This window comes from Triticum urartu, chromosome 2, assembly GCF_003073215.2.
Source record: "Triticum urartu cultivar G1812 chromosome 2, Tu2.1, whole genome shotgun sequence".
Classification (NCBI taxonomy): domain Eukaryota; kingdom Viridiplantae; phylum Streptophyta; class Magnoliopsida; order Poales; family Poaceae; genus Triticum; species Triticum urartu.
In genome coordinates this window covers 40,315,091-40,336,755 of record NC_053023.1, presented here as the reverse complement: position 1 = coordinate 40,336,755, position 21,665 = coordinate 40,315,091, and the positions used below count along the sequence as shown (strand labels likewise).

Below are 21,665 nucleotides of genomic sequence, written 5' to 3'. Positions count from 1 at the left end.
CTTGATAATTTATGCACTGCAGCCCTGATACTTTAGATACAAATATGACGGTAATTTTTTCAACACGAGGGGTGCTTGAAACGTACCCTGATAATTACTATGTAAATAGTATGATAATTTATGTACCGCTGCCATGATAACTTATGTACAAACACCACGACAACGTTGACCTAGGAAAAAGTTATTAAAAACATCTCTTGATAACTTTTGTGTAAATATCATGATTTTTACAGACTGCAAAGCATAATAATTTTGTACAACACCCAGCCGTAACTCTGACCCAAAAAAAAGTTTAAAATATTCCCTAGTAACTTATGTATAAAAAGCATGATAAGTTATGTACCAGAGGGTTGATAACTTTTGTACCCTCGAAAAAAAACTTGTGCACCCTGGCATGCTATTTACAACGAAGATACCGGGATATGTCAACAATTTTTACTACGTTGAAGTTAGCATGATGTTGTAAATATTAACAGAGCAGCCGGGCCATCTATATAGGATAAAAATATAAAAGGAAAGAAAGAAAAATGGTTCGTTTTTAGGTTGCACTAAGTAGCAGTACAAATACTATCTAACCGCAATCTAATCACTGGCTCAATCTAGACCGGGTGGTTGCGAACTACTATTGCGCTAGAAGAAAAAAAAGGAAGATGCGGTGGGTCGATTCCCACATCGAGAGAAGTGGACCGTACGTGGGTGGAGTCGTCCGGATCTATCGCTAATGTCCAGTCGACTGGAAGTTAGCACAGTCCATTAGAAATTAGTAAACAAGGAATCCAAGATTAAGAACCATTCTCAATATTAAGAGAGGGGGCTAGAATCAGTTGATTTGTGTGAGCAACATTGGTGGTGGAAGGACTCATGGTGATTTGGCGCTGTTCTGCTGAAGGAGAAGGAGAAAACAAGAGACTAGGAGAGAGAAAAGGGAGAGATAAACAGACTGGTTAAGCAAAAGGACTATACTACCCTTATGTCGAGCATTGACCGATATGCAACACCCTAAAGCTTTAGGGGGTTAGGGGTAGTGAGGCAAACCTACGGGAGAATAAGCCACTCTTATGGATTTCTTAATACATCGGCAGGAGAACTCGAGGTAAAAGAACGAATTTCATAATGCATTGTTATGCACAACAATTTCTTATTATTTTTTGTCAACTCTCATCTTCTTTCGCAACCGTTTCTTTACCACGAGCAGTCTCGTCAGCTAATCGCATTTGTACCAGAGAGAGAATAAGCCAATGGACCATAGGTGAACCTGCTCTTTTTTTGTTGACAAACGTAGGTGAACCTGCTCGCTATAAATGGGCTTTCTCTTCCGCTGTTCATTCTTATTTGCTTTAAAGATAAAAGAAGAATTCCTTTTTGAACTGCTTACACCGGGAAACAGCATAATAACTTCTAAATAATTCCTTTTTGGGCTCTAGGTTAATAGGTTAGTCCCAAAAATAATATAAAAGTGCATAATAAAGCCCGTAAACATCCAAAACAGATAATATAATAGCATGGAACAATCAAAAATTACAGATACGTTGGAGACGTATCACCCACACAAATTAGGAACTAGTAAACAAGGAATCCAAGATTAAGAACCATTCTCAATATTAAGAGAGGGGCTAGAATTAGTTGATTTGTGTGAGCAACATTACTGGAGGAAGAATCTGTGGTGATTTGCCGCAGTTGTGCCGAAGGAGAAGGAGAAAACATGTAGGGGAGAGATAAATGGACTGGTTAAACTAAATGACTATACTACCCTTATGCCGACCACTAACCGATATGTAATACTGTAAAGTTTTTAGGGGGTAGGGGTAGTGAGGCAAACCTACGGGAGAATAAGCCACATTTATGGATTTCTTAATATGTCGGCAGGAGAAACTCGAGGTAAAAGAATGAATTTCCAAATGCATTCTTATGCACAGCAATTTATTATCTTTCTTTCGTCAACTTTCATCTTCTTTCGCAGCCGTTTCTTTATCATGAGCAGTTTCACCCTGACCCGCAGCTTACTCACTGTAGGCGGGCTTTGTCTTTCGTTTTTCATTCTATTTTGTTGTAAAGATAAAAAGAGAAAATAAATCGAACTGCTTACATGGGGAAACAACAAAGAGTAGCGCGCCATTGTTATGGTTGGTGTGTCTGATGTTGACACCTTCTCTATAACATGTTGAACGGTGGCTCTCAAGTTGTGATGCGCATGTCGCCGTTTCCCCCCGAATTCGTCGATCTTCACATGTGAGCACAGCTGCATTCAATTTCGTCAACAAGAACACAATTTTTGTTAAATGCCGTGGTTTCCATTCCAAGCAGTTGTGTTTGGTCCATTCCATTTACTATGACTGGCCCTGCCACTGGCTTTGATATTTGGATTCAATGCGCTCCTCCGGTGTGAGCCACAGAGCGGGGAGGCCCTCGTGTCCGGCTCGTGGTCGCGGGATGGCGAGGCCCACGCAGCCCGGCCCACCGCGCCGTGGCCACCCACTATTATATGCTCGGATACGGCCGCCTCACCCCACCCGCCGGCGCAGCAGCAAGCAGCGGCAGCAGCAGCAATGGCGCGCCTGCTCCTCCCCCAATGCTGCTGCGGCCTCACGCCCCTGCACCTCCCGCGCCGCGCCGTCGCGCTCCCTCCCCCGCCGTCCCTCCTCCCCTCCTCCGGCGTCGCCGCGTCCCGCCGCGCGCTCTCCCTCCGCGTGGCCGTCGCCGCGCCCGCCCGCCTCGTCACCGCCGAGGACGAAGGCTCCGGCTCCGGCTCCTCCTCCCGGGCCTCCGCGGGCCAGGACGGCGGCGAGGGCCCCTCCGCGGACGGGTTCGACCCTGGCGCGCCGCCGCCGTTCGGGCTGGCGGACATCCGGGCCGCCATCCCCAAGCACTGCTGGGTCAAGGACCCCTGGCGCTCCATGGGGTACGTGGTGCGCGACGTCGTCGTCGTGCTCGCGCTCGCCGCCGCCGCCGCCCGCCTCGACAGCTGGCTCGCCTGGCCCGTCTACTGGGCCGCCCAGGGCACCATGTTCTGGGCGCTCTTCGTCCTCGGGCACGACTGGTGCGTCGCCTCTCCGGCCTCAGTTTCTCCGTCCTTGAAATTAATTTTTGCTGTCCAGAGGAGTTCACCGTCTCTCTCTCCGTGGGTGGTTGCTGCTGCCGTTCTGCAGCGGCCATGGGAGCTTCTCCAACAACGCCAAGCTCAACAGCGTGGTCGGCCACATCCTCCACTCCTCCATCCTCGTGCCTTACAATGGCTGGTACGCGCGCATCAACACCTTCTCACACCTCGATCCTCTTCTTGCTTATAATGTTGTTACAGTAACTATGAGTGGTGAGTTTATTGCGGCGTCAGTAAAAACTTCTCCTTTCCAATCAAACCTGCAGGAGGATTAGCCACAGGACGCACCACCAGAACCACGGCCACGTCGAGAACGACGAGTCCTGGCATCCGGTACGTGGGCTACATAGATTCCAAGTTGTTGCTGCTTACTTTGCTCATGTTCTTGAGGAATTTGATTGATCCTGTGTGACGGTGTCTTGAGCCAATTGTTGCTGCAAATTGCAGCTCCCAGAGAAGCTGTACAGGAGCCTGGACAGTGCCACTCGGAAGCTTCGGTTCGCGCTGCCGTTCCCGATGCTCGCGTACCCATTCTATTTGGTGAGACCAAACAATCCCGAATGACCTTTGATCCTACTTAATTTTGCTGATTAAATTGCTCACAAAGAAGCATATATGTGGTAAATTTTGATTGCTGACTGTATTTGTTTGTGTTCAACCTGTCCAGTGGTCGAGGAGTCCAGGGAAATCAGGCTCGCATTTCCACCCGAGCAGCGATTTGTTCCAGCCGAATGAGAAGAAGGACATTCTGACGTCGACGACATGCTGGCTTGCCATGGCTGGCCTGCTCGCTGGGCTCACCGTCGTGATGGGGCCTCTTCAGATACTCAAGCTGTACGCTGTACCCTACTGGGTATGTGTGTGTGGTGCCTGCCCTTGTTGCATTTGTAGCCTTAGGTCCTGCGAGAAGTTCTGATTCTTGTGGATAGGTGGATTGGGTTGTGCCCTGTTGTGGGGGTGGCCAGCAGCTTACCAAGTTTCCTTGCTGAATTTTCCTGCAGATTTTTGTTATGTGGCTGGACTTTGTCACCTACCTGCACCACCACGGCCACAACGACAAGCTTCCCTGGTACCGCGGAAAGGTAAAAATATAATCAACGGAGCTACAATCTGTGTAATTGCGAGTTACATCGCGTAACATTGTGCCAAACTAATGCGTTGATTATTATTTCGTCCGCTTAGTGTCTGTTGTTCAGCAGTATAGCTCGGCCCAGTATCTAAAAGCCCTGCTAACAAACGTATACAGTGTAGCTGTGCTGATTGGGTCATAGTGTGAAGTATAATTGCTAATTGAACTAACTCTTTAAGCTGACAGAGTTGACCACAGACCGTATCTGATAAAACTTAGAATTGAACAGTCTGAGTAAACAATAAAGTTGACCTCCTTTACTTGATAAATGAGTTATGTTTGGCAAGCATAAAAGAGGTGAAGTTACTGTATCTTAGTTCTAGTCAAAATAGCAAAGTTACAGAAGTCTGGAAGGATATCAGAAGCCACCTTTTCAGCCTTTCATCATGACAACTGGAAGATAACGTAAGGCATATATCTAGCCACAGAAATCACCAACTGTAGTCCATACGTTTGGCTGCATCTTTCACTGTCCATCTTCTGTATATATCTGTGATGTGTATATGTGTGGTAGTTATTGAAAGTAATACACTTTTTGTGTGGAAAAGACATACTTTACCGCCTTCTGTCACAGGGAAACTGTGAGCATTTCCATCTTCTCCCAAAAAGGGATGCCAGCTTCAGACTGAAAAAAAACAGATTCATGTTTGTCATTGCTCAAATCCTTCAACCATTACTGCTCCTGTATGTGATCACTGAGATATTGTCTGTGTTGCTATGTGAACCAGGCATGGAGCTATCTTCGCGGGGGCCTGACGACGCTTGACAGGGACTACGGGTGGCTCAACAACATCCACCACGACATTGGGACTCACGTGATCCACCATCTTTTCCCGCAGATCCCACATTACCATCTAGTGGAGGCGGTAAGAATCGAATCCTTTGACGTTCCCTGCCTGCATCGTTATCTTATCATGAACCTTGCCTAAACAAATCCATGGTCTTGAATGTGCTTGTCTTGCAGACCGAGGCGGCGAAGCCAGTGCTGGGGAAGTACTACAGGGAGCCAGACAAGTCCGGCCCGTTCCCGTTCCACCTGTTTGGCGCGCTGGCACGGAGCATGAAGAGCGACCACTACGTCAGCGACACCGGAGACATAATCTACTACCAAACTGACCCGAAACTAGCCGGCGGTGCACAAGCATCCGATTAACAACATCAAGCATACTCTTTGTGGGGGGTGCTGCTCTCTGCTATCACCTGACCGATTAGCCCTCTGCCGCCTCACCTTGCCAAGTTCCTCAGCATCCGGCAATTCAAGCAGGTGGACGGCGCCGGCATACTGGATTTTTGGTTGTACAATAGGCTTGAAGCCATGGTAGAATAGATTATGTGCTTGTACGAAACAAGTGATTCTTTGGACCAGAGCCACGGCAGCTCTAAAAAGATTGGAAAAACTTGCCTGATCAAGGGGCATTCATTGCTTGATACTACAGCACTGTTATACAATTATAGAGCAGTATTTATGTCAGCCGGTCCATATGCATATACTACTGCTGTGAAGATCTCTGCTTAACTCCAGATATTTGCACTAACATGTGAAACCGAATTTACGCGTGTTGTCGTTGTCGTGAATTTTGTTGCATCTGTCCTAGTGGTTGGTCAGTCGTCCTCTTCAGAATGCAATGTTGGTTCATTGCTGACCACAGGCTGTGGCTGTCTGCCTGCAGATGGGGTCATAGGGGATCTGTGATCCTTGAGCTTAGTTCTTGACTTTCTGTGGTCCTCCTTTTCTTCTTCTTAGAATGATCATCAGATTTATGTTGAAAACGCACCATGCTACAGTTGAAAATTCTAGATGAGCTCTGTGTTACCACTGAAGCCGAATTATTGTCGGAAACTCCAGATCTTGTAATGGCGGAGGTGGTGTCACGCCGAATAAAAGTCTCATGTGGTTTTTTCGGCCTCGTCGGTTGTAGATTTTGCGGGTTGTCGTCGGGTGCTTAGGCTTTCTTTGGTGGCGGCAGTTGTGGTGCCGAGTTTGGTTTGGTTGTATGGAATCCTTCTATACTGCTGAATATCATGCATTAAGCAAGCAAAATGAAGATGGAAATCAATGACATTAGTTTTTGCACAATGTCCTGCAAATTAAGCAATCTAACTCGCACTTCCCAAGACCAACATGTCGGATGGCTCATACATCTTTTAAAAAAAATGTTGATGTTAGTTTCTTCAACGGATGTTTGGACAAGCAACAAGATGCAGAAGTTGGGCCCAGAGGCGAGGCCTACAAATGACGTAATCTCGGATTTTATCAACGACCTTTGTTATCCTTGTGTGTTTTAGTTTCTTATTAACTCCAATATACTTCACTTAATAATAAATAAACAAAATCAGACCATTTTTGAATGCAAAATACAGTGAATACAACCTTCTGTACTATTATCCTTGTATGGTAATGTGATCTTCCTACCAACTAACAAGTAGGGCCGGAATTCCAGAACTAGAAGACATAGAAAAACCATGCACATGTGTTACAAGATCACATATCACAAACAAATTCCGCTGTCAACAATAACACCACGAGTGAGAAGAAAATATTAACAACACTACACATTTATATAAGGTAAATGAGCTAATCCGACCAACTGATCCGTGTGTTGATTCGGCGGGGCACATGAGACCTCGAGCATTGCAATCTCCTTCACATCACAACTGCATTCCTCTCTTGCGCATCGAGAGTCGGCACTCGACACCATCCATGTGACACACCACATCGGCGCTGACATGTGGGACCGCCTTGGCGGATAGGCTACAGAATTTAAAAAGGCAAAACATGGCCCAGGTCTGACAGGAGAGTCTTAGTTAAGCAAGGTAATCCTTGTAAAATTGCAAAAACAAGAATGGGGGTAAAAACAGAATTAACTCGTAAACAAGTTTAAACGTACTCTCATATAGGTGTAGTCAATTAAAATATATTTTTTCTATTTCATATGTAAATTTGAAGGGTATATGAAGAATTTTATCAAACATGTTGGTGTGTGTATGGTCGGGGGGTGGGGATCCCTCCTGCTCCTTCACTACATTGGCCTAAATCAAATCAAGTCACAGAGAGGTCGAACCTGGCCTTATTTACTATCACGTTCAAGGACATGGGATGGGAGCGGGGAGAGTGCACCCGATGTTCTTCTGAACCGAGCGTCGCCAGAAGAACAGGTACACCGCCGATGTTCCTCTTCCTGTTTTGAATTTTATTTTCTTTCCATCTCTGATTCTTTTCACCGGTTTGTCCTCGAAACCAACTGAATTGTCCCAAAATATTACTCAAATGATAAGTGCCACACGTGTGCACGAAGGAGTTTGACCCACACATTTTTCCTGCCGCACGTGTGGCATGAAGCAGGCTGTCCCACATTTTTCCTGCCACACATTTTTCGCGGATTGTCGTCATGTTTTAAATTTTGTAGCCTTTCTGTCAAGGTGACCCATCAGGTTCAGCTCATGTCAACGTACTCATCATCATATACTCGTGCTTAAAAAATGGGGTAGGTAGTCAAAGCATGGGGTTGCGTCTTGCCAAAAGAAATGGAGGGAATAATCAAATCGCTGGCGGCGTGCCCATCAGCTTGCAATTGTTGAATGGAGACCCGATTGCTAGCAGTAATATTCAACATGCTGGAGCTAGTAGTAGTACTCGAGCACAAGTTTGATAAGTACAATTTCTGTGATAAATTTGCTGGGGAAAGCGAATTCCGAGGCTTGGCGCTTTAAAATCAACAAAATCACTGTGTTTTTCAATCCCATTGACCAGGCGGTCTCTCTGACCGTTCATCCTAGAGAGGAACGTGCGTGCCTACCACTTTTGAAATCGTCTGAACTGAAAACTGAAACTTAAGTTGAATGGTGGTGTACCGCGGGGTTCGGTGTCGGACCTGCTCCTGCATCAATGCAATGACATTTCTGCATCAATGTGGACTGCCATCCTTGAAACTGAAAACTTGTAATCTCGCAGTAAGGTAACACAATGAGCACACACTCGGCATCTGCGTGACCAGGAATAGCGCGTGGTGCCGGATGGTGCGCGACCTGGATAAACCGTTGGATCTCAACAGCAACTAGCCAGCACGCTTGGCGATTCGACGGCGGCACGAGCAACGCATGGTGCCGCATCACCAGAAAAAACGGATTCAGACGGCGGGACAGAGGCCGGTGGACGTATTTTCAGTTTTTCACGCACGTTCAGGGCAGTGTTCCATGGCTACAACGAAAGGGCAACTCTCTGGCGACGACGCCTTGCCGCTCCTCTCGCGAAATGTACACGTTCCTAGCTCCTCCTACCATTTCCGGTTCATTTAGATGGTACATCCTCGCAGTCGGCGTGCCCGCTCGACGACGACGACGACGACGACTCTGTGATGCTCTGCAGCGCCGGGCGCCAGTGCCGGCTTCTGCCTCCCCCGCGGGCGGCCGCCATGCTCCGGTGGTGCCGGTCCTTCTCCAGCTGCTTCCGTTGCTGATGGTCGGCGGGCTGCCTCTGTTCTGTAGTGGCCGCGTTGTCGCCTCTCGGCCTCGGCGGCTGCCGTCGCCGGTGCAGCCGCGGCCGCTCCTGCTCGATCGCCTCGTCGCAACCGCGCGTCCTCTCCTGCCTCCTCGTCTGCACGGCCTTGGTCACCTCTGCACGCACGCGCCACGGTCGATCGATTGGTTAATCTCCATCTCCATGTAAGAAAGAGAGGGAACCGGACAGGACGCAAAAGAATCCAATCCAAGAACCGTTGGCGGATGCAGGGCACGAACCTTGGGAGGTGATGAGGCGGTAGACCTGGCCGAGGTGGAGCGTGTCCCTGGGCTTGAGGAGCTTCACCTTGGTTATCCTGGCACCTCCTCCTCCTCCGGGGACGGCGGGGTCGGGGTCAACTCCTCGAGAGTCGTGATGGAGGAGGACGAGCGCGACGTAGTGGCCGGGGTTCCTGCGCATGACGTCCGCCGCGGTGGTTGGCCAGTGGAGGCGCTCCACCTTGCCGTCGCCCGGGTGCTGGATCACCACGGCCGCCGCTTCCGCCGCCTGGCAGTTCCCCATGTCCGTCGGTGTGAGTTCTCGCGTGCGGACTCTGGATTCTGATGAGATGAGAAGGACGGGGCGTGGTTGGGATTATATGGGGGAGCCGAGACGAGAGGGAGAGGAGTGTGATTAGCGAGGTGGTAAAGGAAGCCATTTTTAATCTGCTTGTGGACGTGTGATGTTGGCTGTTGCGAGGTGATAAAACGAAGGGGTCAACCAACGCTGGTTGATTAGTTAATTAGGGTTCGTAGAAAATTGGCCGGCCGGATGGATGGAACAGAGCATATGTAACCTCTTGTTGGGCAGGCATGTCGTGGGCGCGCCATATGCATGGTGACAATGCTCTGCAGGCCGCGGGCAGTTCTACCAACTGGACTGGACTATGAAAGAGTCGTCACATGTAAACTTATGAACCTTTTATAATAGATTTGTTCTACTAATTCTTATGAACCTTTTATGATATATTTGTTCCCTTTTTTTTTGCAAAAAAGGAGATTCCCCGAATAACTCTTGTGTTTATAAATGCCCCACAACTGGCGAGAATTACAACTCCTCTATTTATTTTATAAATATGTTGTATATTAGTTTTGTCCTGGTTCAAATTTTGTAACGTCTGACCAGGTTTACCAAAGAAAAAGAAAAACAACGACGGATAGCAAATCACTATTGTTAGATGCATTGTGGAATATATCTTTAACACTTTATCTATTCCGTATTTTGGATGTTAATATTCTTTAGCCGAACCTAGTTGGAGTAAACAAAATTTTGATTTCTGACAAAAAGGATGTGTTTTGAATGGCGAGAGTATTCACAAATGATCTCATGCACCATGCTCTCCTCACCATGTGGCGCCATGGCAGGCGAAGACACGGGGTACACGTGTGTGCCACCGCAACGTCAGGGCCGGAGTTGGGCCGTGGGCACCCAGGGCCCAGGCTCGAGGTGTGGGGATTTTTATTTACTCTTACCTATAAAGAGTGTGTATTTTCCTTACAATGGGTAGTATCATAGACCGGTATTATGCGTCATATACTAGTTTACGATATTACCTCCCGAATGCATTATGTTATAGCATAATATCATACTTCACCTCATTTGGTTTCTTGTACAATCCAAATACAAAGACGTGTTTCGGATCTATTTCTTATTAACATTTATCATTTAAATGTTGTAATATTATATCACATTACGATACTAGAATCTTTTCTCACATCCTTAGTTGCACGGATATATTATCCCTTTTTTGCTTACGGGGGTAGTACATGATACTTTTATGATATTTGCACAACGGGAGACATAATACTTATGCTACCAAAGATTCTTCACATGTATTATATTTACTTTACCAAAAAGAACTTTTCATCCTGTTTGTAGGTTATTCGTGTTTGTACACACGAGCTAAGTACATGCTCGGTTTTGTAGAGACCACATAACATGGAGCTGTTTATAGCGGCATCGACCAAGCTAGAGAGGTCTTACCTATGGATTGCGGTTTAGTTTGCACCCTGGGCTTTTAGTATCCGCTTATGTCAAACCATGTCACACTTCATGTGTATGTTTTTGGATGTATTGGGTTGTGTGTATCTGGTTATGCAGAGGATAGGTTTGCACTCAGTGTGGTTGTATCATCTTGAAGCCACTATTGAATGAAATTCGTTGTATTGACAAAAAATCTGACCAGTCAACTACGCTAAAAGAGGCTCTGGTACACATACTTGCTCCTACCATCTATTTTGCACCATACAACTTCATTTGGGATTGTTTGCTATCATTATTTAAAATGACTGGTAGCATGTTGTTGGTAGCTAGTCTGCTGCACATTTATGTTTGGGTGGCTTATTAACACAAGTTGTTTGTTATTGCCATCACCTCCTTTCTTTCTTTTGTTTCCTTTTCTCTTTCTTCTCCTTTTGTCTGTGTCTAGCTGTCTGACTTGAAAGGGATGTAAATCAAAATGAAATAAGGATTTCGAGTCTCGGCCATAAATTCCACGGGCCTATCAATGTCTACTCATGACTATGTGCGTACTTGATAGATGTCTTGCAAGAATATGTCGTTCTAGTTGATGGCCCCAATTGGAGGACTTGCATTCCAATTATTTGGTTTATGAGTTTAATGGTGGATTGGCTGGAGACAGTAACGTGTTGTAGTGACATGGCCTAACAACAACAAACACATACTAACACAGCGAAAATCCTAGGCTTACAGGATGGTTTCACGGAAGTGGGCTACGGGGTGTACGTGTCCCACCCTCATTAATTCACTCCCCCGTGAAATTCACGATGTGGGCCTTTCTTTCCCTCCTATTTGCAATGGCAAGTTGACAACTCAGCCTGTAAGCTTGCTTCAGTATAAATCTGCCCGTAGCTCTAGCAAAACTCACTAACACAGTGGCATGAGGAAAGAGAAATCAAGTTTATATGTGTCTAATGATGAAGCGAGTGACACCCAGCAAAACTATTAGTTAGCTGATGGACACATTTTGTGTCATGGAAATATTTTGGATACAGTAGAAATGAAAACTAATTCCACTTCAATATATTTATAACAGTATATACGTTGGATGTGGTCCCAACTTTACGATAATTTTCCATAAGAAAAAGGGGGAAAAGGAACAACCGAAGGATCCTTGGCCACCACATTATTTTTAGAGTATGGATCCTGTCATGGACGTATATGCATGGCTGAATCGGCAGGAAAGATCGCTATGCTTCACCGACGCATCAGATGATCAAAAGGCAAGGCAATCACTGCACCTTCCTGCAGGCATTCACAATTTCACATGCGCACCACTAGGACCAGATACACCAGATCGAAGAAACACAGATACGCGAGTTGCAGGCCATGCAGGGTTCACACCACACTGACTCCTCCCACTCCAACCACAACCAGTTAGTAGTAACACTTAACTAGTACTCACCCCGTCCCCGAAATAAGTGTCTCAACTCTAATATAACTTTGTATTAAAATTAGTATAAAGTTGCGACACTTATTTTAAAATGGAAAGAGTAATACATGCACCTCCTCATTTTAGCATGTTGCTGAGGAGGACAAGAAGCACAGTTAGACACAGGAATCTTCCCGTGCATGGCTGGCCCTTGTCCCATTAGAGGACACGGATCGCAAGTCGCCTCGCGGACTGCCCTCCCCGGAGGGACAACACTGGTTTGAGCCTCAAGGAATGGTTGGGGAGCATGAAAATGTATGTTTTGGTAAAGCAAAGAAAGGAAGCAACACATGGGTCATCGATGGACCTGATCGATCTGATTATTAGTTAAATGTGTACTGAAAGCTGATGATAATGAGAGCTTTTAATTAACTTCTGCATGCACATGGCGACTAGGCGAGAAACACTAGATCGTTTGTTTTGTCTGATGAGCTGGAAAATACATCTGTCGGAGTGATGTGGTACAAACGAAGCGATCGTACGCTTTGGAATTGTAAAATGGGATCCGCATCGACGACAGGCGGACTCCTGTCAGGGCGCACACACTTGCTGGCTGTTTTCCTGTCTTGCATCTTCAGGTTCAGACCGAGGGCACCTTCCTTCCTCCTGTCTTCTTGCGTCCGTCGATCTCCAGGTGCATGCCAAGAAGTCCCGAGCAGCGTCGTCGTGCCTGCCTGCTCCCGGATCCTCAAGGATTCGACTAACTTACCGTCTCTAAGTTTAGAAGGAAAAATAGATTTGCTCTCACGTGAGCTAATTAACCCTCCAAATGCCACAAGCTATATATGGTGTCCCAACGATCAAGTAACCGTAACCTCCCGTGTTCTGGTGACCAAAGAATCGACGACCTTTTGTTGTCCTACTAGCATGTTTTACCCCTTGCTTCTTATCCTGCTCGTGCCGGCAGGTAGGATCACACCTAGGACGCCTTTGGTGCGGAGATCAACGCGATGGCAGCAGCGGTAACGACAGCAGCTGATATTGGGGCTACCAGGGTTGTCTTTGAGACAGACTCACAACTGCTTGTTGATGCGTTGGACATCTCGAAGGCAGATTCCTCACCGTATGCTGCAGTAATTGAGGATATAAAATTCCAGCTTAAGATGTGCTTCTCCCAATTTACTATACGTGCTTGTCGCCATGGTGCGAACTCTGTTGCACACGAACTAGCTCAAATAGGCCGCATGTGTTTACCAGATGAGTGTATGGAGTGGAACACCATTGTACCGTCCACTGTGGCTGCTGTAGACAGATAATTTGCAATACGATATGTTGATTGGGGTGCTGGTGCACGCATATATAATACAAGGGAAGGCCTCTACCTCAACTATATAAGACTGGGAGGTGGGCCACAACTCCAATACACGTGAAATACAAAATATATACTCGACCCCCCCCCCCCCCCCCCCCCCCCCCCCCCCCGCAGTCGAAGCGTCGCTGGAGACACAGAGACTGGACCAAAACTCCTCGAAGACGGGAGTAGGCAATCCCTTAGTCATCACATCAGCAAACTGTTGCGTCGTCGGCACGTGGAGAACCCGAACACGGCCAAGGGCAACCTGCTCGCGCACGAAATGAATATCAAGCTCAATATGCTTCGTCCGTCGATGGTGCACTGGGTTGGCGGAGAGGTAGACCGCGCTGACGTTGTCGCAGTAGACAAGAGTGACCTTGTGAACATCACAAAGCAACTCCTGGAGCAGCTGACGTATCCAAGAGCACTCGGCCACGGCATTAGCCACGACACGATATTCTACCTCCGCGCTGGAGCGGGAGACCGTGGGCTGCCGCTTCGATGACCAAGAGATCAACGAGGGCCCAAGATAGACGCAGTAGCCTGACGTAGAGCGTCGCGTGTCGGGGCAGCCAGCCCAGTCAGCATCCGAGTAGGCCACGAGGTCGGTGGAGGCGGAGGCCGTCAGGGTGAGTCCCAAGGACATGGTGCCGCGTATGTAATGAAGAATACGCTTCACCAAAGTCCAGTGAGAGTCACGCGGGGCGTGCATATGGAGGCACACCTACTGAACAGCGTACTGCAGGTCGGGGCGAGTTAGCGTCAAGTACTGTAAAGCACCGGCGATAGAGCGATAAAACGCTCCATCGAACGCGAGAGTCCCCTCCAGAGCAGAGACCTTCGCCTTCGTGTCGACGGGGGTGGGCGCCGGCTTGCAATTAAGCATACCGGCACGCTCAAGGAGCTCGTGGGCGTACTTCTGCTGATGCAGAAAGAAACTGTCAGCCCGGCGGATCACCTCGATGCCGAGAAAGTAGTGCAGGGGCCCCAAGTCCTTGAGGGCGAACTCATCACGAAGACGAGCAGTCAGCCGCTGAAGGAGATCGGGGGCGGACGCCGTGAGGATGATGTCATCGACGTAGAGCAGCAGATATCCAGTGTCAACTCCGTGATGATACACAAAGAGTGAGGCATCGGAGCGAGTGGACCGAAAGCCCAGAGACTGCCGGAAGGCTGCGATACGCTGGTACCAAGCCCTAGGCGCCTGCTTCAACCCATAAAGAGAGCGGGAGAGCAAGCACATGAAGTCGGGGTGCTCGGCGTCGACGAAACCAATAGGCTGCTCACAGAACACCTGCTCGGCGAGATGACCGTGCAAGAAGGCGTTGGAAACGTCCAACTGATGCACAGGCCAGGCGCGCGAGATGGCCAGCTGAAGGACGACGCGGATCGTGCCCAGTTTCACAATCGGGGCGAAGGTGTCGGTGAAGTCCACGCCCGCGTGTTGCCGAAAGCCATGAACCACCCATCGAGCCTTGTAGCGCTCGAGAGAACCGTCCGGGTGAGTCTTGTGGCGAAACACCCACTTGCCAGAGATGATGTTGGCACGAGGGGGTCGCGGAACAAGCTGCCACGTGCGGTTGTGCTGCAGGGCGTCAAACTCCTCCTGCATCGCAGCCAGCCAATGGGGATCCCGAAGGACGGCACGAGCGGAGGTGGGTATGGGTGATGGCGTCGATGTCGAGGCAGCGCACGCATACTCGTTGGAGGAGTAGCGCGTGCTCGGCCGATGCACTCCTGCACGGGCACGGGTGACCGGGCTGGCGAGGGTGGCGGGTGCCGCGGCAGCGGGGGCCACGGGCACAATAGGGGCGCCCGTGGTGGTGGGGGCCGCGGCCATAACAGGGGCGCCCGCGGCGTCAGAGGCGGGGGCCGCGGCGTCAGGAGCCGCGACGATGCCAGCCGAGCCTGCCGCGGAGGAGGCGACGGGCGAGGTTGAGGTCGAGCCCGTCGCAGGAGTAGCGGCGCCAACCGGGGTGGCGGGTGGGGTGCCCGCGGGCTCGACCTCGGGCGAGGGAGCCGGGGCCCCGGGGGCCCGGTAGGACTCAACCTCGGGTGAGGGAGTCGAGAACCCGGGAGGGGGCGGCAGAAGGCGCCGGGCCGGGAGGGCCGCCGGGGGGTGCCGCCGCGCATCGTGCCAGGTAGGGGGCGCATCGATGATATTCACCCTCTTTATAAAGGGACAAGGCTTTTACTTTTTTCCCTCCCGTGCTCAATTGAATCCTTCCCCTGCCTCGAGTTCTAACACCCAAAGCCCAGGTCAGGTGCTTCGGACCTTCAATCTTGTACTACCCATATCATCGAAGGAGCCGCGGCCGGAGGAACCTGAAAAAAGGAAACACCGTCTCGACAAAGTACACGTGCCTCGAGGTGTACACACGATGAGTGACAGGATCATAGCATCTGTAACCTTTGGTGTTGGGAGGGTAGCCAAGGAAGATGCATGGGACGGAGCGAGGTGCAAGCTTGTGTGGCGTGGTGGATGCGGTGCTGGGATAACAGAGACACCCAAATATGCAAAGACCATCATAGGACGGTGGTGTACCGAAAAGAAGGTGGTGAGGGGCGTAGTTCCACCGGGGACGACATGGACGAATGTTGACTAAGAGAGAGGCGGTGGCGAGGGCATCGGGCCAGAACCGAGCGGGCACGTTAGCGTGAAAGAGCAACGTGCGAACGCAGTCATTAAGAGTGCGGAGAATGCGCTCGGCGCGGCCGTTCTTCTGTGAAGTGTAGGGGCAAGTCAGACGGAAGGTGGTGCCGTGAGAGGCGAGAAGTGAGCGAAGAGCGACGTTATCAAACTCTTTTCCATTATCAGTTTGGAGTGCAAGTATGGGGCGACCGAACTGAGTGGTGACGTAGGAATAAAAGGTGGTGAGTGTGGCTAAAGCATCGGATTTACGACGAAGAGGAAAAGTCCACATATAATGAGAGTAATCATCTAAAATCACCAAATAGTATAGATAGCCCGTGTTACTCGCAATGGGAGATGTCCAAACATCACTATGAATCAACTGAAACGGAGAAGTGGAAACTAAAGTAGATGTACTAAAGGAAAGGCGCACGTGCTTGACCAAACGACAAGCCTCACAAGTATGCTCATCGAGCTTATTACATGAGAAAGAAAAACTTCTAAGAATCTGACGCAAAACGGCGGGGTTGGGGTGGCCCAAGCAAGCATGCCAAAGGTCGACGCCGGCGGAGAGAGCGACGGGTGTGGAAGTGGAGGCGCTGGCGTGCACGGGATAAAGCTCGTCAGGGCTATCACATCGGTGAAGCACCATCCGGGTACGGGCGTCCTTCACAGAAAAACCAACACCGTCAAATTCAATAGTAAGAGGATTCTCACGAGTAAGACGACGAACAGAGACTAAACTAGTGACTAAGTCAGGTGAAACAAGAACGTTAGACATAGTGATAGGTTTGGAACTAGAAGGAAAACTAGTGCTACCGACATGGGTGATGGGTAAAGAGGAACCATTGCCTACGGTGATGCGAGTGGGAGTGTGAACGGGAGTGGAGGAGGAAAGGTTACCGGGATGAGCTGTCATGTGCGCTGTCGGTGTCAAAACCGGCGGATCTCGGGTAGGAGGTCCCAAACTATGCGTCTAAGGTGGATGGTAACAGGAGGCAGGGGACATGATGTTTTACCCAGGTTCGAGCCCTCTTGATGGAGGTAAAACCCTACGTCCTGCTTGATTAATATTGATGATATGGGTAGTACAAGAGTAGATCTACCACGAGATCAGAGAGGCTAAACCCTAGAAGCTAGCCTATGGTATGATTGTATGTTGTCCTACGGACTAAAACCCTCCGGTTTATATAGACACCGGAAAGGGTTAGGGTTACACAAGGTCGGTTAGAAAGGAGGAGATATACGTATCCGTATTGCCTAGCTTGCCTTCCACGCCAAGTAGAGTCCCATCCGGACACGAGACGAAGTCTTCAATCTTGTATCTTCATAGTCCAACAGTCCGGTCAAAGGATATAGTCCGGCTGTCCGGAGACCCCCTAATCCAGGACTCCCTCAGTAGCCCCTGAACCAGGCTTCAATGACGATGAGTCCGGCGCGCAGTGTTGTCTTCGGCATTGCAAGGCGGGTTCCTTCTCCGAACACATCACAGAAGAATTTGAATACAAGGATAGTGTCCGAACCTACAAAATAAGTTCCACATACCATCGTAGAGAGAATAATATTTCCACAAATCTCAATCTGCTGACACGTTTTGGCAACATGACATCATGCCATGGCTCGGTGATTATTCGAATCGTTTTTCTTTAACCAGCTCCACACATAACGCGAGGCGGTTTCTTGACACGTCTTGTCAAAGCAGAGATCGTGTTCTCCTAATTACGGGATTCTCATCAATACGGTCGTGGGTAACCCAACCGTGTCTAGGACTCCTAGATTATAGGCAAGTCCCAAACGGCTACAGAGAGGACGCTTGATATTCACCCTCTTTATAAAGGGACAAGGCTTTTACTTTTTCCCTCCCGTGCTCAATTGAATCCTTCCCCCGCCTCGAGTTCTAACACCCAAAGCCCAGGTCAGGTGCTTCGGACCTTCAATCATGTCCGGATCTAGCCTTCAAAGGCCGGTGGATGCCCTCCTCCGTTATGGAAGAGGATATCAAGAAGTTGAGGGAGGCTAGATACCTGACCGCCGAAATTTCGCATAGGCTGCCCACCCGAGGGCAGGTCATCCCTACTCCCGAACCCGACGAGAGCGTCGTGTTCATCTCCCACTTCCTCCGAGGTCTAGGCCTCACTCTGGATCCCTTCGTTAGGGGTTTGATGTTCTATTACGGGCTATATTTCCACGATCTAGCCCCGACTCCTTTCTCCACATCTCGGCATTTATTGTCGTATGTGAGGCCTTCCTCCGCATTACCCCTCACTTCGGTCTATGGCTCAAGACCTTCGACGTGAAGCCGAAGATGGTCGAGGGGCAGTACGCAGCGTGCGGAGGCGCATTAATAAGCAAGATCGCTGGAGCTCCATGGCCAAAGGGTTCCTTTCCAGAGGTGTCCGGATTATGGCAACGGGAGTGGTTTTACATCACAGCTCCCAGAAGTGCCAAGTGGGTGGCTGCCCCTGCTTTCCGCTCGGGCCCTTGTAATATCCAAATGGTATAAGAGATTTTGTTAGTGCACCATTAGCATATTCTTTGTTACTGGATCACTTTAGAGTTTATACCAAATATTGTGGACAAAATGTTGCTTTGGTTTTTGTTCTAGAGCACTTTGCATAATGTCTGAACTAATAGGAGATTTGTTTTACGAAAGAGTTCAAATTAGGATGAAGAGGTGTTCTTCCATGGTGGCCAAAGGTGAGGCGCTTCTCCGGCCAGATCCATGGCCGCCATGTTGCCCTCGACGTCCACCGTCCTTGACAGATCGATCGAGTGTGCATCACTGAGCTGCATGGCTTCTCCATCTCCCAGTTATCAGAGGATGTCATGTAACCTTTAAGAATACATTCTCTAAGCGTGTTGATTTTGCACATCTATATCTTAAAGTTTTACATACTTGCACGTACCAGTACTAAATATGCATGTATTTTGAGTGTGATGGAATAACACACCTTGGTACAAACAAGAAATTGGAAAGGGCACTTCCCAACCTAGTACCGCCCCAACTTCGTCTCAGGCGACGCCACCGGGTGGCGCCCCAACAACTAGTGTAGGTAGTCAAAGTGTACTAATTGCGTCTTGTCAAAACAAACGAAGAAAATATTGAATGGAGACTCGCTACTACATTCATATATTCAATATGCTGGAGCTGGTGGTACAAGTTTCAATGGAGACTTGCTAGTATATTCAAATAGCTGCGGAGAGCGAATTTCGAGGCTTTGCAATTTTAAATTAACAAATCACTGTTTTTTGTTAACCATTGACCAGGAGGTCTCGCCATTCACTCACATGAGCGTAACTACCGCTGTTTCATCGATCATGACCTCCCTCAGAAATGTATACCATCGAATTTGAAATGGTCAGAACTGAAAATTGAAACTGAATGCGCAAGCGGCGAGCACTATGTAACAACGCCTTTTTCGGTCAATCACCGAATGCGGGTTTTCTGGTTAAATGTCGTTTTTCATTGACTCTAATGCCACAATAAAAAAAAATACAAACACAAGGAGCACACGCCTGTCCTCCGCACCACTGCGAATAACAAGTAGGACTTGGATAAACCGCTATCCTCAAGACAGGAACAAGCAATCTTCGCAAAAGATATGGAATGGGCAATGCATGCTACTGTATCACCAAAACGGATTCAAAGAAACCGATGGATACAATCAGATCGCCTAATGTATGTAGTACATTTCAAGCTCCCCCAAACCTTCTTCTAGTTTTCTAGTAGTTCATTTACATATATCCCCGGAGTCGGCGTGCCCGCTCGACGACGACTCTGTAATGCTCTGCAACGCCGGCCGCCAGTGCCGGCCTCTGCCGCGTGCGGCGGCCATGCTCCGGTCGTGCCGGTCCTTCTCCATCCGCTTCCGTTCCTGGACGAAGCAGAGAGGGCAGATGAGTGGCTGCGATTGCGATGATGGATCGAGCTCGTAGGTGAGGCGAGCGTGCCATCGATTACCTGGTGATCGGCGGGCTGCCTCAGTTCGCCGTTGGTTTCTGTGGCTGCGTTGCCACCTCTCGGCCTCGGCGGTTGCCGCCGCCGGTGCAGTCGCGGCCGCTCCTGCTCGATCGCCTCGTCGCAACCGCGCATCCTCTCCTGCTTCCTCGTCTGCACGGCCTTGCTCACCTCTGCACGCACAACGGAACGATTAATCTCTATGCAGGTAACAGAGCGAACGGGACAAGAAGCGAAAGGAAGCCAATCCAAGAACTGGCGGATTCACCGGGATACTAATTAGGCACTGACCTTGGGAGGTGATGAGGCGGTAGACCTGGCCGAGGTGGAGCGTGTCCCTGGGCTTGAGGAGCTTCACCTTGGTTATCCTGGCACCTCCTCCTCCTCCGGGGACGGCGGGGTCGGGGTCAACTCCTCGAGAGTCGTGATGGAGGAGGACGAGCGCGACGTAGTGGCCGGGGTTCCTGCGCATGACGTCCGCCGCGGTGGTTGGCCAGTGGAGGCGCTCCACCTTGCCGTCGCCCGGGTGCTGGATCACCACGGCCGCCGCTTCCGCCGCCTGGCAGTTCCCCATGTCCGTCGGTGTGAGTTCTCGCGTGCGGACTCTGGATTCTGATGAGATGAGAAGGACGGGGCGTGGTTGGGATTATATGGGGGAGCCGAGACGAGAGGGAGAGGAGTGTGATTAGCGAGGTGGTAAAGGAAGCCATTTTTAATCTACTTGTGGACGTGCGATGTTGTTTGTTGCGAGGTGATAAACGAAGGGGTCAATCAACGCTCGTTGATTAATTCATCAGGGTTCGTAGAAAATTGGCCGGCCGGATGAAACAGAGGAAGAACATAGTAGATTTTTTTTTTTAAAAAACATAGTAGATTTCATCTCTTCTTGCGCCATATGTCGACAACGCTCTGCAGGCTGCGGGCAGTTATACCAACTGGACCATGAAAGAGTCGTCACATGTAAACTTACATATATTTGAGGGCAGCTTGTGGGTTTTTGTTTGATAAGTACTGGGTCCATATGTTTCATAAACATGTCTGTTTAATCTCTGGGAGGACAATGTACTCGATGTAATTTTTATTATGTTTAGAGTGTCTTGTACTTTCTATGAACCTTTATAATAGATCTGCTCATTTCTTTGCAAGAAAAAGGGATTCCCCTAACAACCACTTTATAAATGCTCTAAGAATTGGCCAAAAAAAAATACTACACTAACTATTTGAAAATATATTGTATCTTCGTTTTGTCTCAATTCAATCTTCATAAAGTTTGACTAAGTTTACTGAAGAGGTAGAAGAAAAAAGTCAACATCCATGACAAGTAATATCATTAGATGCATCATAGAATATATTTTTATAAGGTATCTATTCCTATTATGGATATTAATATTCTTTCAACAAACATGTCAGAGTATACAAAGTTTCACTTGGGACAAAATTAATATGCAATGTATTTTTGAAATGGTGAGGGTATTTAGGAATGGCCGTATGCGCCATGAGCTCCTCGCCATGTGGTGATAACAAAGCACGGGGTACACATGTGTGGTACCGGGACATCATGGGCGGAGCTAGGCGGCAAGCACCTAGGGCCAACGACGGAGTTATG

The 21,665-nt window shown here is 48.9% G+C and overlaps 3 protein-coding genes across 3 annotated transcripts; 1 reads left to right on the top strand and 2 right to left on the bottom strand.

Annotated features, from left to right (window-relative positions):
* The first annotated feature begins 2,495 nt into the window (after positions 1 to 2,495).
* On the top strand, positions 2,496 to 5,697 carry LOC125535517 (omega-3 fatty acid desaturase, chloroplastic-like). Its single transcript, XM_048698582.1, has 8 exons — positions 2,496 to 3,037; positions 3,147 to 3,236; positions 3,364 to 3,430; positions 3,545 to 3,637; positions 3,765 to 3,950; positions 4,099 to 4,179; positions 4,955 to 5,092; positions 5,191 to 5,697. Exons 1-8 carry the CDS (start codon positions 2,547 to 2,549, stop codon positions 5,377 to 5,379), a joined length of 1,335 nt encoding a protein of 444 aa, XP_048554539.1. The 5' UTR covers positions 2,496 to 2,546; the 3' UTR covers positions 5,380 to 5,697.
* Positions 5,698 to 8,376: 2,679 nt separating this feature from the next.
* Positions 8,377 to 9,339, bottom strand: LOC125540923. Its single transcript, XM_048704447.1, has 2 exons — positions 8,964 to 9,339; positions 8,377 to 8,840 (listed from the first exon to the last, which is right to left on the bottom strand). Exons 1-2 carry the CDS (start codon positions 9,244 to 9,246, stop codon positions 8,515 to 8,517), a joined length of 609 nt encoding a protein of 202 aa, XP_048560404.1. The 5' UTR covers positions 9,247 to 9,339; the 3' UTR covers positions 8,377 to 8,514.
* Positions 9,340 to 19,506: 10,167 nt separating this feature from the next.
* Positions 19,507 to 20,733, bottom strand: LOC125540922. Its single transcript, XM_048704446.1, has 3 exons — positions 20,351 to 20,733; positions 20,063 to 20,232; positions 19,507 to 19,976 (listed from the first exon to the last, which is right to left on the bottom strand). Exons 1-3 carry the CDS (start codon positions 20,631 to 20,633, stop codon positions 19,833 to 19,835), a joined length of 597 nt encoding a protein of 198 aa, XP_048560403.1. The 5' UTR covers positions 20,634 to 20,733; the 3' UTR covers positions 19,507 to 19,832.
* Between the last annotated feature and the right edge of the window lie 932 nt (positions 20,734 to 21,665).

Bases quoted from the DNA above. Each gene is read 5' to 3' on its own strand.
- LOC125535517 (XM_048698582.1), top strand. From the start codon at position 2,547: ATGGCGCGCCTGCTCCTCCCCCAATGCTGCTGCGGCCTCACGCCCCTG. The intron at 3,638-3,764 runs GTGAGACCAAAC...CAACCTGTCCAG, and splicing joins TCGCGTACCCATTCTATTTG to TGGTCGAGGAGTCCAGGGAA. The intron at 3,951-4,098 runs GTATGTGTGTGT...ATTTTCCTGCAG, and splicing joins TGTACGCTGTACCCTACTGG to ATTTTTGTTATGTGGCTGGA.
- LOC125540923 (XM_048704447.1), bottom strand. From the start codon at position 9,246: ATGGGGAACTGCCAGGCGGCGGAAGCGGCGGCCGTGGTGATCCAGCAC. The intron at 8,841-8,963 runs GTTCGTGCCCTG...GCGTGCGTGCAG, and splicing joins CCGCCTCATCACCTCCCAAG to AGGTGACCAAGGCCGTGCAG.
- LOC125540922 (XM_048704446.1), bottom strand. From the start codon at position 20,633: ATGGGGAACTGCCAGGCGGCGGAAGCGGCGGCCGTGGTGATCCAGCAC. The intron at 20,233-20,350 runs GTCAGTGCCTAA...TTGTGCGTGCAG, and splicing joins CCGCCTCATCACCTCCCAAG to AGGTGAGCAAGGCCGTGCAG. The intron at 19,977-20,062 runs GTAATCGATGGC...TGCTTCGTCCAG, and splicing joins GGCAGCCCGCCGATCACCAG to GAACGGAAGCGGATGGAGAA.